The sequence below is a fragment of the Notechis scutatus genome, chromosome 6 (assembly GCF_049901735.1).
Source record: "Notechis scutatus isolate UNSWTSFEM ecotype Mainland chromosome 6, rNotScu1.2, whole genome shotgun sequence".
Classification (NCBI taxonomy): domain Eukaryota; kingdom Metazoa; phylum Chordata; class Lepidosauria; order Squamata; family Elapidae; genus Notechis; species Notechis scutatus.
This window is the reverse complement of record NC_142014.1, coordinates 19,515,460-19,533,420: the sequence shown is the minus strand read 5'-3', so window position 1 is coordinate 19,533,420 and position 17,961 is coordinate 19,515,460. Positions and strand designations below refer to the sequence as shown.

The 17,961-nt window shown below is 39.3% G+C and overlaps 1 protein-coding gene across 2 annotated transcripts in view; it reads left to right on the top strand.

Annotated features, from left to right (window-relative positions):
* Positions 1-9,776, top strand: part of GRAMD4 (GRAM domain containing 4) — a 92,571-nt gene extending 82,795 nt beyond the window's left edge. For both annotated transcript variants that reach the window (XM_026677654.2, XM_087969431.1), the window contains 3 exons: positions 944-1,028; positions 4,876-4,944; positions 9,417-9,776. In XM_026677654.2, the coding sequence (XP_026533439.1) occupies positions 944-1,028; positions 4,876-4,944; positions 9,417-9,518 (256 nt within the window). In that variant the 3' untranslated portion in view covers positions 9,519-9,776. The remainder of the gene's footprint in view (positions 1-943; positions 1,029-4,875; positions 4,945-9,416) is intronic.
* Positions 9,777-17,961: the final 8,185 nt, after the last annotated feature.

Sequence of the window (17,961 nt, the reverse complement as noted above, 5' to 3'; positions counted from 1 at the left end):
AAAGGTACCCGGCTTCAGCATTTAAATATTAAAATTAAATGTAGATGCTTCCCATCTCACTAGCCAAATGTGATGACCCTGGGAATGGCACAAAGGCAACATAGTCAGATAATCAGTAGAAGTCCCTTTATTAGCTCCAACTTTGCCCCCAATGTCCTGGTTACCTTCTGGCTGGAGAAAAACTCTCCCAGGGACAGCCTTTGGCTGCAGAGAATCAAGTCCAAAACGTGGCCAACAAAAACTCTAACCATAAGTCCAGTCAAGTCAAGATGAGGTAATTAGTCCAGCAGGGCAGGAGAAGGAATTCCAGACATGAAGGAACGGCCGTAATTCAACATGGTTGGGAGGATGCCAGGAACACAGATAATCAAAGTCAATACAAGATAAACTCACGTTTGCTTCCAGCAGCTGCCGTACTCAGCATGCATCTCTTTTAAACTCTCTTCCCAGGTGTGGCTAATGAAGGGAATCAGGGCCCTTTCCTCCCCCGTAAGCCACGCAACCCATATTGCTCTCTTCTCCGTTCCTCCCTGTGTGCCCTAGGATGAAGAGGGGTTGGGCCTAGGTCTTCCTCTGAACTCCCTCTCCCTTGTTCTACCTCTCTCCTGCTCTGCCCAGCCAGACTTTGCCCTTCCCCAGTTTCTTCCACAGCCAACAGAGCCACACTCCCACTCCCTGTCAGCTGTTTGGCTTCCTCCTTGGATTCAAACTCTGACAGGAGCATTACACCAAAATGACTCTGAGTGGCTTACAATACGATACATATTAAGTTTTAAAATTTGAATTTATGTTGTTATTATACCGTCTGTCTTTGAGGGAGATGGGTGTCTAGAAATGCAAAATATAAATAAATAAATATAAATAACTCAAAGGCAGCATTTTAAATCATTTAGGATTTTTTTTTTTACTTTTTAAAAACTTTTCCTTCTTTCCTTGCCCTTAGTTACTTATGCTTTGAAAGTTCCAAATCTGGTTCATCTAAAAGAAATAAAGTTATAAAACTTTCAGATATAACAGATATTCAAAAGGTAAGTACTTGACGTTTCTTCAGTGTTTTGTTTTAACTTCTTTTATGTTGAAGAAGCTTATCCAACATGTCATGTTAAAAAAAATTAAACCCTGTATTAAACAGCAAATGGATGCAGTGAAATTCTGTAAAATAAAGCCTCAGATTTATTAACACTGATTAAGACTAAAAAGCTCATCCATTCACAGCTGCCCCTAGATATTAAGGTTCAAAAATATATGACCCATTTAGCATTAGGTGTAGGATTGATGTAGGAATACAGCATTAGCTGTAGGACCCTTCATGCCTCAAAAATAAGTTGGAAGGAATACTTTAGACCAGGGGTCCCCAACCGCGGTCCGCGGACCGGCCGGGCCGCGGAACAAGCCTTACTGGGCCGCTGGTTGCTGGGTGCCGCCATCTTTTTGGTAAAAAGCTCTTCCAGTGAGCTTTTCCGGGTAGAAAGCTCACCGGAAGCGCCGTCATAAAAGATGGCGGCGCAGCGCTTCGGTGAGCTTTTCCGGTAGAAAGCCATTTCTACCCGAAAAGCTCACGGAGTATGCTGGCGCCATCTTTTTGCGAAGCGCCCGTGATGTCACCGGAAGCTTTCGCCATAAAAAGATGGCGGCGCCCAGTTGACGCCCTGGTACCGCGGCGCCCAGCTGATGCCGGAACCGGGTCGCGGTCGAAAAGGTTGGGGATCCTGCTTTAGACTTTCACCTCTGTGCTATTCTTTAAGCAAGCTCTTATTTTTTTTCTCCAGATTTCTGTGCAAGCATGAAAAAGATGTAGTTGCCCTAAAGAGCTGTTACATCTTTTTTACCAAGATTCCAAAGAACCTTGAAAACAAAGGACTGTTTTAGTGAATATTAGTGATTTGCTATACTTATATGAGCAGCCTGAAGTCAATCTTCCAACTGATTGCTAAAATATGTGCAGCTGTAGTAAATTGTACCTCTACTCATCAATTAATTTTTTTGCTGATCAAAAGTCTCTTTTCCTTCCTGGGATTAAATTTAATTCAAGAATGTCTATGTTGGAATATATACATACACAATGTATAATAATAGCAATAGCATTTAGATTTATATACCACTTCACAGTGCTTTTACAGCTCTCTTTCTAAGCGGTTTACAGAGTCCACATACTGGGTCCTCATTTTACCAACTTTGGAAGGATGGAAGGCTGAGTCAACCTTGGGCTGGTGTGAATCGAACTGCTGGCAGTCCGCAGAATAAGCCTGCAATATTGCATTCTAACCACTGCACCACCCTGGCTCCTATTACACGTTATTATTATTAAAGTGGTATTTTATTTCTGCAGTTAAATTTTATCACAACTTAGTGTACTGTAATTCTTATTCTTATCCAGCACTTGGAGGTAGTCAGGGTCAGGGAGGGAAAAGAACAAACTGTGACCTATCCTTAGCAAAGCCTGAATGGCTCTGGTTTTGGCCCCTTTGGAGACCTCCATTCTCTAGCTCTTGATGGGGTAACATTTCCCCCAGACTGATTTGTTGCATTAACTTAAGAGTCCTCAGATTCCTCTTGCATGTGACATCACTGCTGCACAAGCTGTACAATTTCCCAGTCATCTTTTAAGGGCAATTCAAGGTGTTGATTACCACCTTTGAAACCTTGTAGGTAGGGCAAAGGGCCAGGTTACTTGCAGGATTGTGTGTATCTCCAGGGGCTTCAGCTCATTCTATCAGATATGACAGGTCAGGGTATGTTCTGAGTTACTTCTCTGAAACGAGATCACATAGCAAGACCCAGGAGAGGTGCTTTTTCTGTCACAGCTACGGACCTTTGAAAGAGCTTTTCCCCTGAGGCGTGGAAGATTGAGAAAGCTGACAATTTCTTCAGATATTAGGTGGGATATTAATGGAGCCCAATATGTTTGCTGTGTTATGAGTTGTTCTAAGGATAATATTATGAATGAGCCGTGGCGGTGCAATGCTTAGAATGCAGTATTGCAGGCTAATTCTGCTGGCTGCCAGCAGTTCGAGTTTCACCAGCCTCAAGGTTGACTCAGCCTTCCACCCTCCCGAAGTCGGTAAAATGAGGACCCAGATTGTTGGTGTCAATACGCTGACTCTGTAAACTACTTAGGGCTGTAAAGCACTGTGAAGCAGTATGTAAGTCTAAGTGCTATTGCTTTGAATTATTATTCTAAATTCTGCACTATGTTATTTCTATGTACTATTTGGTAACACCCCAGGGTTACTTGTTTGAAATAGGCAACCCTATACATGGTCTACATTAAGGAAATGACAAAATCACAGAACTGTGGAGTTGAAAGGGAGCACAAGGATGAGATAGTCCTACGCTCTACCCCAAATCTTCTCTTTAAACACCTTTTCACTGAACGATCTTTACAGATATAGAATGTTGGTCGTGCCTCCAAATAACATTCATTGACTTGGTTTCTAGAAATGCTAAATTCCATGCTCACATTGTAGTTACTTTGCTGTAGAAATGGCTGGCAATGATACATTTTTTAATAAATTGGTTTCTAATTTTTTAAATAACCAGAGAAAAAAATGATTCTGTTTCTGTTTCGTTAACAAGGCATATTGAATGTCTGTGGTTAGTGTTTTCCATCATATGCAGTGTTTGATCTATAATAAATCCTGACTCACTGAACCAGAGGGACGAATTAGTCATGATTAGCCTATGTCCAATTATTTTGATGGATTTGTTCTGTGCATAAGTAAATCTGACACAACCATTTGGTTTAAATAATAGTTTCAGATTACCATTAGCCATGTAAGTATAAATCAAGCACGGGGGTTTCAAAAAAATGGTAGGATTAGGCTGTTTTGATCAGTACTCAGTTATTGGTGTTTTTTTTTTAATCTTTATACAGTCTAGTGGTTGTATTTGACCTCTGTGTGGAACATGATTGTAGAGCAGCGGCCCCCAACCTTTCGGGCATCAGGGACTGAATCTGTGGAGAGAGGTCTTCCTGCAGACTGGAAGGGGCAGTCTGCCTGCATGCAGTGGGTTGCCTGCATACCACGGATGGGACTTTGCTTGTTTGTGCGGCCCAGTTTCTGGTATGCCGTGGACCGGTTCTGGTCCATAGACTGGGGGTTAGGGACTCCTGCTGTACAAGAAAATAGTGATTCTCCTTGGTCCTTTTCCTCCACTGTGAAAGCAACATTCAGAAACACTTATCTCAAACTAGCTTGATACCCATGCTTCGTTACGAAACTTTGTGGTCGGGCTTAGTTTTTGGGGAGAAAAATAAGGGGGGAAAAATTCTGCCTCTGCCAACCAGCATCCATCAGTATTCATCTGGCTAGCACCCTGTCAGTGTGTGAGAGAGTTGAAGGCTGTTTGGAAACTGAAGCAGTATTTGGTGTGTGAACAGGAAGGAGACAGCAAGGAGCCTGGGCGTGGCTTAGCTCAACTGTTCTGTATTTAAGCTTCTTGGTGCTGTGAAACTGAAACTGAAACTCCTCTCCTGCTTGTGCTTTGCATTTGGAACAGATTTCTGTTCAGGTGTGGAGGGGGAGTAGAACTCTTAGCATCAGAGCATGTTAATAATAATATACCAATGCTCCGAAGGTCATTTTGAAAAATCCTTTCTTAGTGAGCACCTAGAAGCCAAGAGGAACATAAGTGCCACATTTCAAGTTTGTAAGCTCTACGATTCTGGAGATTTTGTGATGATGCATGAGTGGTATTTTGCTTTTATATATATAGATGTGGGCTATTCTACATTTTAATACATTATTTTAAGAGCTTTGGATATCTAGATAAGATATTGTTGTTTAAATTTCTGCACTGGTGAAACCTACTTTTTCTGTTGCATGTGAAAGTATTCAGTATGTAAATCAGGTTTTTTTGTGTGTTTTATTTTAGTACAAAGTACTTTCTGTTCTCCCAGGATCTGGGATGGGTATTGCAGTATCCACACCATCTACGCAAAAAGTAAGTAGTCAGATCTGAAGCATACATACTTCCTTTGCATGCTGGTTACCATCACTTGACAATTTTATCTGTCTGGAATGCTGGTTTTATCTCTTTTGGAGCACTTCTTAGTTTGACAAATGTGAATCATTTTATTAATGAAAACTATTTTTTTATTTAATGGAAAAAAATAAAACCAATGCTTTCCATCTTCTCTCTTCTTCCATTTTTTCCCCTTTTCTGTAATTCTTATAGTTTTTTTTTTTTTTAACAAATTTTATTCAGTTTTTCACATAAAAACAAAAAGCTCTTTTTAGTGGACAACATATTTCCGGGTCATCACTTTTACATACAAATATGACAATAGTTATACATTCATATATGCATATTTAATTCTATTATTACCTTTTCCATTCCAAACTTTTAGAAAGGAGAGAAACAAGCAAATTAATCCTAGTCTCTTACATTAATCTCAATCAAAACATCTTTTCGTTTCATTTCAATTATTTCAAATATAATCCTTTAATATTTATTTTAAAAATAACAATAACAATATATGTTTGCCTAATAAAAAAAGTTACCAATGTCTCTCCTTCCTTTTAATAGTCCGTATTAGCTTATTAATTTAAGTAGTTCTTTAATATGTCATATTTTCTTTCCATCACACATTCTTTCTATAGATTCTAGATTAATACAAGTTTTAACACAAAAGAAAAAGAAACAAGTATAGGTTTCCCCCCTTTTACTGCTTTGAGTGTGACACCTCAGTGGTTAAAATATACCTTTATTCCCTCATCTTAATTCCCAATAAACCATTATTTTTAAGTAGTTACAATAATAATAATTACATCTTTTCATTTGGATTCCGCAACATATTTTCCCCCCTTAATTTTATTTCTAATTTCCAAAAAGTAAAAGGGGAAAAATTGACTATTCAATTTCTGGTCACTGATATTTGACCTCATTTTTAAACATCTTCACATTCATTTCAATTATTACAATTCCTTCAATAAACCTTAATTTTTCTTTTAAAAATAAAAATGTATTTCATCTAATAAGAGTTATCAGTATCTATCCCTCCTTTAATAATCTATATTATCCTATTTTCTAAGTATATTTTTTTATTTGCAAATATATTCTTGTTACCCCTTGTCACCCTGCAGAATCCCCTCTTTAATTCATCAACCATTATCTCTGAAAAAGCAAATTTCTTTTCATCATTTTACTATTTCCGTATTTCTTTATTTCATGCACCTGTTTCTTACTGCTTCTCCTCCCCCTCTTTTCCCCATATCTTTTCTCATTCTGGTTTATACCCCTCTCTTTCTTGATATCTTCCTTCCCACTTTTCTGCTGGATCTTTCTACCTCTCCTGATTTCACAGGTATTCCCCCTTTTTATTATCTTCTTAAATCTCAACTTTTTAGCCTTCCTTCTTTCCCCTCGTCTTTGTAGTGTTCTTTGTGTTAATTGTCTATTTAAAATGTCTTATTGAGTCGACTCCTCCTCATCTGAAGCTCTTTCTTCTTGTTCTTCAATCGCCATTTCCATTCCTTCTAACACAGAGCAAAGTGATTCGCCTCTTTCCTGTAGTAATTCTCTCATATTTTTAAGTTCCATTTTTAATTCCCGAAGAGATATCATCATTACACACTCTTATATTTTATAATCGTTGAAGCCCACAAAAAACACTTTTACTTTCCTTCTTTCTTCTTCCAGTTTTCTAAAGTTGTCAATTGTTCCAGCCCTGGGTCTGTACCAAAAACATCAATCAATCCCACAGTCAGTCTTTCCTTGCTTCTTTCTTTATTCTGGTTCAGCTTTCACTTTCTAAGATTCTTACTTTGTTTCAATATTTCTTTAACATTATATCAACACAAGTTCATACAGAAACAAGATGCTTTTCCTTTTGTTTGAGTTCAAGTTTTTGTCAGAATCTGGCACTCTCTGTTATACAAAGTCTTCACCTTTCCCCCCTGTTTTTTTTATTTAGGGTTTTTCGAACCTCAATATTCCTCAATATTCCAGCACAATCCAGTCTCCAATTTGTATTATTTTTTGACCGTCTTAAGTCCAGCTTTATTTTATGCCTGTTTATTGCCAAAATATTTTAGTCCAATTTAATTAAGTCCTTAGTTCTGGCTTCTTCCTTTCCTGGTTCGAAGCCCCGCTTAGCTGTCAAAATTGTTTGCTTATTGTTTTTCCTGTCCCTTTGTATTTTTGCCGCTCACTTTTCTTTTCTTAAAAGTTCAATGTTACCTTAATCCCGGAGTACTTTTTGTTTAGTTGTTTCGCCCAGTTGTCCCGGTTCAGATGTTATCCACCTCTTTCTTCCCCCCTGCAGTTGTCTTCGGGGGGGAAAAGACCAAGCCCAGGAGGGGAGATGCGGCTCCCCTCAACCTGGCTTGTGGCTTCCCCTTACTCCACCGTCCCTCCAAGGCAGCTTCAGCCCCTAATCACAATGATCGGGGCTCTCCAACGAAAGAGCACGGACCATAGCCGCGGACAGTCACGATCTATGGTCTGTCAGCGAGGAGGGCTCAACCCGGAAACCAACTCTTATAGTTTTAAGTTGGAATGATGGGAAGGCTGGCTTGTTACTGGTCTACCAGCCCTGCTAGGAGATTTCTTAGCTGAAGAGCAAAGTAGACAAGGCATGTATATCTAAAATTTTCCAATTCAGGGACATAATATTGAGAAGAACTTTGGACTGCCTTGTTCCTTTTCCAAACTATGCTCCTCCAAAATCAGTTCAGTAGTTTCTTGAAGGAAATGCTCCAAAGTAGAGCATTTTTTGACCCTAAATCAGGGGTGTCAAACTCAATTTCATTGAGGGCCGCATCAGAGTTGTGTTTGACCTCATGGAGGGGGTGGCCAGGGGGCACATGGCTAGATCAACATCACTCATTTCGGGGGAGCCTGTGGGGGCCCGAGACTAGCTCTGCCACAGAAAACGGACTCCCGAGCTCCGTTTTCGGCTGTGACAGCATCCTGCAACTCTCTGCCAGCGAAAACAGAGCTCGGGGGAGGGGGGCTGCACGCAGGCCAGTTCTTCGCTGTTTCCAGAGCAGGACCCCGGGTCAGATATAAGAAAAAACAATTACTACAACCTGTAGTATTGAGGACCTGTACACTGCACGAGTCAAAAAGAGGGCTGTAAAAATATTTACAGACCCCTCACATCCCGGACATAAACTGCTTCAACTCCTTCTCTCAAAACAACGCTATAGAGCCCTACACACCAGAACAACTAGACACAAGAACCGTTTTCCCCCGAAAGCCATCACTCTGCTAAACAAATCATTCCCTCAACACTGTTCAACTATCTAAAAAGTCTGCACTACTATTACTGTTAATCTTCTCATCACTCCTTATCACCCATCCCCTCCCACTTGTAACTGTATGACTGTAACCTTGTTGCTTGTATCCTTACGATTTATATGGACTGTTTCCTAATATGCTTTGATTGCTTATTGTACCATATGACTATTATTAAGTGTTGTACCTGATGATTCTTGACTCTTGACGAATGTATCTTTTCTTTTATGTACACTGAAAGCATTTGCACCAAGACAAATTCCTTGTGTGTCCAATCACACTTGGCCAATAAAGAATTCTATCTATCTATCTGTCTTCTACCTAAGCACCCCACGGGCTGTTTCCAGGCTGCGGGCTTGACTTTGACATCCCTGCCTGTGCTGACCCTACCCTGTTACCAGCAAGAAAATCTCAAACAAACGCAGCAACTCAAACCTTCTCAGCTTTAATCTACAAATAACTTCTTTGTAGATAAAAGATGGCTTGCAGCCAATTAGTCCAACCAGAAAAGCCTTGACAGAATTCTTCAGACAAGCCAGGTGGACATACAATGCTGGGTCCTTAGAGCGTTTTTGCCTTTTGCAAAAGCAAAAACCTTTTGAAACAAGGCTTATATTCCATGGAGGGAGGGGCCGTTACATTGCATCCTTACTCCTGAGTCGCCTGTGTTGCTCCAGCTGTTCTCTTCTATCAATCATCCTGTGCTCACGCGCACTTGGCACAGGCTCCTCGGGAACCTCCTCGTCACTGCTGCCAGCCCCCACAATCCCTGAAGGCAGCAGTCCATTTCCTGATGGTCCTGGCCCCTCATCAGAGTCCTCGCTCTCCTCAGCCATCTGCACCTGCTGCTGGCTAATCATAACACTGCCCTAGATCACAACGCTTCTGTTTCAAGAACAGTTGCTTTCAGAAATCATCAGACTAGCCCCTAACAGCATAGCAGTTTGGGGGCAAGGGAAGGATTTAAAGTTATCTGGAAAATCTTGGCCCTAAATTGAGGAGTTCTGTGTATACCCAGTAGGTCTATTTTAAACAAGTCAAAAATTGAGATGAACGTCCTTTTGGGTACTGTATAGGATTCTGCTATTAATTCTTACTAGTGTATTGGAATGCTCACATTTTAGTCATTCTTTTATTGAACTTCTTTGGTTTTTTTTTTCTTTCCCACCTGAAAGCCGCTCGTGTTTGGTGCCATGGTACACAGAGACGAAGCTTTTGAGACTATTTTCTGCCAGTATGTGAAGATAACCTCTGCAGCATCTGCCAGTGAAAGCTAGTATATCATCCTTGCCGGGTTTTTATAGGAAACATCATGAATTTTACTCACCCAGTAGTGAATAAAAAAGGTGGAACATCCTTCATCATCAGTCCTGCAATAGTTTTCTTTGTTGCATATATATGTCTTACATTACAGAAAGTGTATTTTATTACATGCCTTCCATGGTTTCTGTTGGTTTTTATTTACTGGTTTTTTTTTTGTAATAAAATAAAAGAACAGTGAAAATGCTATCGGCACTGTTAACCTTGCACATTAAGCACTTTTAATGTTTGTTCACTGACATTAAAACGCTTAGGAAGATTCTTAGTAAAACTAGCTTGAGGGGTAGGCCTTGTCCTAATTAGACATACCCTGAACTCTGCGGTTCATCTGATATTTCTTTAGCTACGGGTTCTGCACACACCCACTGCACAAATTCCATTGATTTCAGTGGCATTATGGTGCAAGTTTGTGATTGAATTTAGCAAAAACTGTCAAGAACATGATTTGTTTTCCTAAACGAGGTGTAAATAATAGTTGAAAGTTATGAGTATTTGAAGCTGTGCTTCCGGAAAACGTTCATACTGACTTCTGTATCTTTTCAAAAGGCATTTATAGGTTTAGAGACAGTTTGGAGATGCAATTAAATCTTCAGATAGTCAGTGTGCACATTTCTTCTCGGCCTACCTTACACATCTTTCTTTGTCGTTAATCTTATGTCCCTGTGTTGACATAACAAACGTTTCCAGTGTTTTCAATAGCGAAGCAACTTTTTAGAATTATTTGGCATGCTGCATTATCCTGTATTTTCCTTAAAATATTGGATAAACATGAAGTTGAAAGTTATCACAAATGTGCCCATTGGAGTGGAGGAGGAATAATGGGAATAGTGTTGTATCAATGTACCACAAGCTCTGCACCCTTTGTAGTACTTTGAAATGTCATATACTTATAAAAAAGGAGTGCTACAACATTGGATTAACATAATTTTGATGAAACCCCTGGATCTTGCTGTTACCCTTGTATGTGTCCATGATTCTTTTCCTTTGGTATTTTAGTTTCTTGAGAGCTGTAGCCACACTTTTTGTAGTAATTAACTTTGTGTGTGGTAGTCTTTAATCATGAAAAAGAAATTGAGTAGATGGTTAAAACTCCACATGTTAATTTAATATTTTATAAAGGTGGCCGTGATACATTAATTTTGGTTTCTTTTATTTCAAAGCCAGTTTTTGAAGAGTGGATGGTTCCTAACAGAGAAGCAGTAGATCCTGGAATCTATTTTGTACTCCAAATGATCCCCTCAGTTACTTTTTATTATATACGTAGAGTCAATTGTTTACAAATACGATTGGAACTGTCAAATAAGAAAAGAGAGAATCCTTCTGTGCTATGAACTAGTCTATCCCAAGCCAATCCCTTGTTTTACATTATGTTGTTGACTTTGTTACATGCATTTGCATGTAACATGTCACTGCTGTTAAGCTTAATTATTATAACTTCAGATGTCATAAGAAGATGGAATTTTGCAAAAAAAAAAAAAAATAGAAATGAAGGAAGCATGACTAAAATTGTGGGTAATAAATGCTAGAAAAGTTTAACAAACTGATTTATGTGTGGGGGAAAAAATTGTTAAAAAAACTTCTTAAAAGGATTAAAACACACGTTAATTATTGGTCTAGAATCAGGATCTGAAAGGTTCATATGCTCTTATATTTTCTATAAGGTAATACAGAGATTTTCAACTCAGTGGTAATGCAAGCCCCTAAAATGTTAAAATGAATTTAATATATGTGATTTTCCATGATGAATTAAACTCATGATTTCAGTGGACTTGGGATAAGGCAAAATATACCACTGATTTTTTAATAATTAAGATGCAATTCACATAGAAATTGCAATTCATATAGAATTAAAACATGAGAAAATATTGCAACTTTATAACATAAAACCTTTTCACTGGAAATAAATGGTAAAGCTATCAAACCATAATTTTAATGGTAAGAATGCACTTGTTTTCTTCTTTATGACCCTTGAAATCTGGATTTCATTTTTGAGATAGCTGCTCTCATACTGTATTTTGTTCCATGTTTATTTTGAATTAACATTGCCTTTTATAGCAGCAACTGGTTAAAAAATAAATAAATCCTAACGTTGCTGTTGGTGTGATCAGGCAGAGTGTGAGCAACATCTTAATGTGATCTTGATTTGCATACTCAAAACGTTTGTAGCACCCCTCAAAGTTGGTGATGAGGGCCTGGGGCTTGTGACCCACAGTTTTGAGAACCAGCACTGTAATGTGGAAAAAAAGTTAGTGATGGTAAAATGTCACCTTTTTTAGTAATGCATTTCTGTATTAACATTTTGTGATATATATAAAGGCTTCATAAAACTTTGAACAAATAAGGGTTTTGCCAGGCATAATCCCAGCAAGTAAATGTAAAGATGGGGATATAAACATTGTGTCAGATTAACATTTTTACTAACCTAAATCAGAATTGTATTACACAGAATTGGCGTTTTTCCCGTTCTTTTTAAAAGTCCCTTGGATAAAAGTCATGTTTATATATTTAATCTTATTAATTAAACTTTATTAAACCCAACATGGGTTTGTTAAAATAGATCATACTAGACACACCTTCTTCTTTGGCTTCTTTGACAAAAAAGACTAAATTAGTGGATCAGGGAAATGCTGTGGACATAGTTTACTTCATCTTCAGTAAGGCATTTGATAAAATAGACTATAGCCTATTTCTTGGTAAGAGAAAAATGTGGGATAGACAGCATCACAGATGGTTTTGTAACTGGCTGACCAACCACACTCAACATGCAATCCTCAATGGAACGACATCTACATGGAGAAGGACATGCAATGGGATACCTCTTGGGCCAGTGCTCTTTAACATCTTCATAAATGAGCTAGAAGAGGGGAAAGAAGGGGTGCACATCATATTTGGAGATGATACCAAGCTGGGAGGAATAGTCAACACTTTAGAAGATAGGCTCAAGATCCAGAAGGATCTTGGCCCCCCATTAAACAGAATTAAATTCGGTAGTGAGAAAAGTAAGGTCTTTATACATAGGCAAAAGAAACCCAAAACCAAATGCAAAGGTGTAGAATAGGTGATACCTAGCTCGACAGCAGTGTCTGTGAGAGTCCGAGTTGACAATCACTTAAGTATGACCCAGGAGTGTGCTGCAGCTGCCAAAACAGCCAACACAGTTCTAGATTGCATCAACAAAGGGATGGTATCAAGTTCATGTGAAGTGATTGTGCCCTTTATACTGCACTACTACAGGTAGTACTCCATTGTACAACCTTTCCTGCCACAGTTGTTAAGTGGTACACTGCAGTTGTTAAATTAGTAAGATGGTGGTTCAGTGAATCTGGCTTCCCCATCTACTTTGCTTGTCAAGAAGATCACAAAAGGCATAACCCTGGGACACTGCAAATGTTATAAACATGAACCATCTGCATTTTGGTCACGTGACCATGAAGATGCTGCAATGGGTGGATGTGTGGAAAAAAAACAGTCATAAGTCACTTTTTTTTTTGCTATTGTAACTTCAAATGGTCACTAAATGAACTGTTGTAATTTGAGGACCACCTATATATTACTGAGGGCAGGACAAGAAGTAATAGGTAGAGAATCATTAAAGAGAGATCCAATCTAGAATTAAGGATAATTTTCCTGACAGTGGAGAAGGGTGGGTGTCACTGAAGGCTTTCAATAAGAGACGGGGCAGCCATTAGTCAGGAATGATACAGGGTCTCTTGATGGAGGAGGAGGTTAGATCAGAAGACCTCTGAAATCCCTTCCTGTTATTCTATGTTCTGTGAGATTTTCTCTGGGGAAAATAATAGATTATATTGTTTACCAAGCAAGCTATTTTTCTTTCTTTTTTCTCCCTTCTATATCATTTTCAGGTATACTTTTTAATCTTCAGTGTGTTTCTAAAATTACTGCTTCTGATGAAAATCAGATAACCACGTTTGTTTGTTTTTTGTAGTCACTCAAAGACTTGTTCTAGAACAGTGTACTCCAACTTCAAGATGTCTAGATTCAAGATGGCAACTTCAAGATGTCTAGATTTTTGCTCCCAGAATCTCCCAGTTCTGGAAGTTGAGGTCTACACATCTTAAAGCTGATGAAGTTGAAAACTATTATTTTAGAAGGTGGTTGCTTCAAAACTATTTGTGAGGTATGGTCATGCCACAATGGTAATCTTTGATTTTTATATTTTCAGAATGAAACAGTATCCATAAATAGCTTTCAATTTTCCCCTGTTATTCTGTGATCTTACTAAAATGTTCAGAATAAGCTGTACTTTTAAAAAGTACATCCCTTAAAGAAAAGAGACTGGAATAGAACATGTATTCAAATTAGAATGTGAAGACCATTAATGTCTGTATCGTGTACATGAAAAAACAGGCATTTAGGAATTAAGTGAATCTTATCATGCAACATTTAGCTCAGTGTCCAATCCTTAATTTTATCCCAGCCTATTTCTGCACGAGGATATAAATTCTCCTGCCAAAATTAAAAAAATGTCTCAATTTGTGTGCATATTTTCCTGATCTCTCCTGTACCCAATTCACCACTTCAACGATGAAATATATAATTTTGTAGACGTTTGATGACATTCATTTGTAAAAAATACATACACATTTCCACCCATACACAAAAAGGTTGTAGGAGATGTGAAATGTACATTTCGCCATTGCAGTGCAGTCTAATTTAGACAAGCATTTGGAAAATTAGGTGAATATGCATTAAAATGGGAACTATTTTTTTCCCCTTCCTTGCTATAGCCATCTACATTTTTGTACTGAAAGGACTAATGCATAATTAACTTCTGTTCTTTGTGATATGGGATAATTGATCTCATGCCCTAAAAATAATTTTGGGTGTGCTGGACCATCTCAGTTCTTTTTTTTCGTCCTTATATCCTGAAATGCTGAATATTTGTCAATCTATTCTGTACTCAGGCAATCACTCTTAGGTTTGATTTAAATTCATCTCTTTCTATGGGATTTTCATTACCTACTTACTGAATGTAGCTCCATTAGTGCTACTAATACAAAGTATTACCTTACAGTAGCATTTAAAAAAAATCATTTTATAAATTTGTTGTTCTGATACATATATAGTAATATCTCCTGTGGCTCATGATGATTTTTTAAAATTTAGTTAAATAAGATCTTTTCCTAGAAACATAGTGGTCATGTTGGAGACCTTTTGTCATCATAAAAGGATATGAAAACAGATCACAACTTATGTTCCCTCCCTAAACTGCTAGAATCAGAAATTTTATTACATTAACATATTAATTTTGCAGGATTTGACTCTAGGCAAATCATGTAGCACCATAATGCAAAACTCTTGCAAAGTCAGTGGATATGCTGTATAAACTGAGGGGGGATATTGTAGAAGTATGGGAGTGTTTGACCTGCAAAAGAAAATCTGGTAGTTTATAACTAATTATGTACATTTGGGCAGATATTTTTTTTTCTGCTACTAATCATTAAAAAGAATGGATGTGAAATACTTTTTATGTCTATATTTTGAAGTTGTAAATAATACATTAGCAGTGTAACTTGTTCAGACAGAGTTGTACTGTATGAAAAACTGAACTGAAACAATTTACCCTGTACATTTTTTAAGAGAACTTTCTTCGTTAAAAAAAAAAGTGGGGGGGGGAGGGGAATAGGGTATCTTGGTATAAATTATAATTTTTATTTAAATAAACCCTAAAAATGCTTTCTGCTCTTGGTTGTTTTTCTTCATGGGAATTTATTTGTTTAATATATTCATATAGCCACCCATCTCAAATAGCTCTGGGCAGCATGTAACACAGCAACAGTTAAAAACTCCCTGACAATCTAAAACAAATAAATCAAGCACATAATGTAAACATATAAAATAGAACCTAAGAAAGTAGGAGAATAAATATCACTTAATCTCATACAATTACCTTGTAAGTTGTTCCTGGGATCCCAATGCTGGTAAAAAAAAAAAAAAAGTTTTAAGGGCCATCTGGAAGGCTAATGGGAATAATGGGCCACGGAGTGGGGGCCACAGCAGAAAAGATGCACCACTTGGTTTCTCTTAGATCAAGGGTGTCCAACCTTTCACCTTCCCTGGGCCACATTAGAAGATGAAAATTTGGTTTGGGCCGCACATAAAATAAAATAACAGTAACGATACCTGATCATCCAAAAACAGTGGGGGAGCGCTGCGCGACAGTGATGGCCGCAGCGCAATACAGTTCAACTGGCTCATCTACACTCCGCACAGGCCGCAAGATGTGGCCTGTCGGAGCTTCTAAAATAGACGGGGGGCAGGTAAAGCTGGCGCGCTGGCGTCACTTTTGTGATGCGCTCACCCATACTCAGCACAGGCCGCAAGATGTGGCTTCTCGGAGCTAATATAATGGATGGGGCGGGTGAAGCGAGCTGGTGTGCTGGCATCACCATTGTGACGTGCCCTGGCCGCATTCCGGCCGCAAGCGCCGGCAGTGTAACTTGAAACTTTGGAATTTCTTAAAAAATAAAAAATTGCACTGGGCCGCATTATGAGCCGACCTGGGCCGCATGTGGCCCATGGGCCGCGGGTTGGACAAGCCTGTCTTAGATGAATCTTCTTAGAGGGCAGGATCTTAGAGTACGTTGCCTTCTACTGACCTGGTAGATGGATGGGCCGATGTAATTGGGAAGAGGTGGCCCCTCAAAATGGTCCCCCCGCTTTAAAAGTCAAAGCGAGCATCTTGAATTACACACGGAAGCAAATTGGGAACTCACGCAGTGCACAAAAGAGGTATAATAACTATCAGCACAGATGCATTCTGCATCAGCTGAAGATACTCTTCAAGGGCAGCCCCATGTTGAGCCTGCTACAGTAATTCATTCCGGATGTGAGCAGAGGACGAGAGACTGTGAGTATAGCAAGGCGCACAACACAAAGCTGTGAAAAGGCTGCCACCTGTTTCTCAAGCAGACTGGAAGGAGCCCCCAAATTTCACAACAAGTCTGTCTGGGGCAGTGCCATACCATCCAATGCCGAAGATGGTAAAATACCAGAACCAGAAGACCCCAAAATCCAGATCCACTCGGTATTACCAGGTTCACCTGAAGCCTAGTTGTTCATGTCCGAAACTATAGCAGTGGTGGCTAACCTTTTTGGGCTCCAGTGCCAAAAATTGGGTGTGCGCTTGCATGCTCATGCGTGCCAGCACCCAGAAGGCAATGCATGCTCCCCACGCCCCCTATGCATGCACACACAATCCCCACCCACCCACGCCCCCTTACCTGCACTGCACCTCACAGCTGATTTTCGGCTGGTTTGAGGCCTTTTTCGGCCTCCCAGAGGCTTGAGGAAGGTTTCTGCTAGGCCCGTTTCGTCACTTCCAGTATTTCCAGAAAAACGAAGTGAGGAAACGGGCCTAGTTTTTGACCTGCAAAGCCTGCAGAAGCCTTCCTCAAGCTCTGGGAGGCTGAAAAAGGCCTCAAACCAGCCGAAAATCAGCTATGATGCACGCGCATGCGCAGTGAGATAAGTTTGCCTGCAGCTCGCGTGCCGGCACAAATGGCTCTACGTGCCACCTGTGGCATGCATGCCATAGGTTCGCCACCACAGCTCTATAGCCTTCATGCGCCAAGAGAAGTGGTCAAGTCCATCATTTCTTTTGCCAGAGGTCACCAGCAGAATAAGAAATTTGCCTCCAAGGTACTCAAGATTAGCAATTTCTGGAAAAAGAAAACAGAACTGGTTTGAAGCATAAAATACCACCCCAAATTTTATCCCACCCTCCATTTTTGCACTTGGATTGAAATATTTTACACACACCCTCGCCCTGCATGCCTACTACTGGCGGCAGGAATTTTCCTCCTGGTGAACACAAACTGGATGTTCCCCAAAGGAAAGTACAGAACGGGTGCTAAAATTCCACCCCAAATCTAATCTCACCCACCATTTTTCCATTCAGGTTGAAATATTTTTTTAACCCCACCCCTACCCCAAGAACCTACTGGAAAATTTTTTTTACAGGGACTCAAAATTTGCTGTTCTTGAAAAATCAATCCAGAACTTCATCTAAGCATAAAATTCCACTGCCCATTGCTCAAACTTCCAGCATCAGGAATTTTCGTCCAATGGACACAAAATCGGCAGTTCTCAAAAAAGATAAGCCAGAACAGGTTCAAAGCATAAAATTCTACTCCAAATCAAATTGAGATACTCCATTTTTCTATTCAACTTGAACAATTTTTCAGCCCTGCCTCTTTCATCTACTGGTGGTATCAGTAATGTTCATTCGAGAATACCAAAATCTGTGATTTTGGAAAAGAGACTCCAGATCCATTTCCAAAAATAATTTTCCAACCCATATCTTACTCCATTCTTAGTTTCTGAATTGGAGTCAAAATGGTTTTTATCTACCTGCACTGTGCACCTATCACCGGCAAT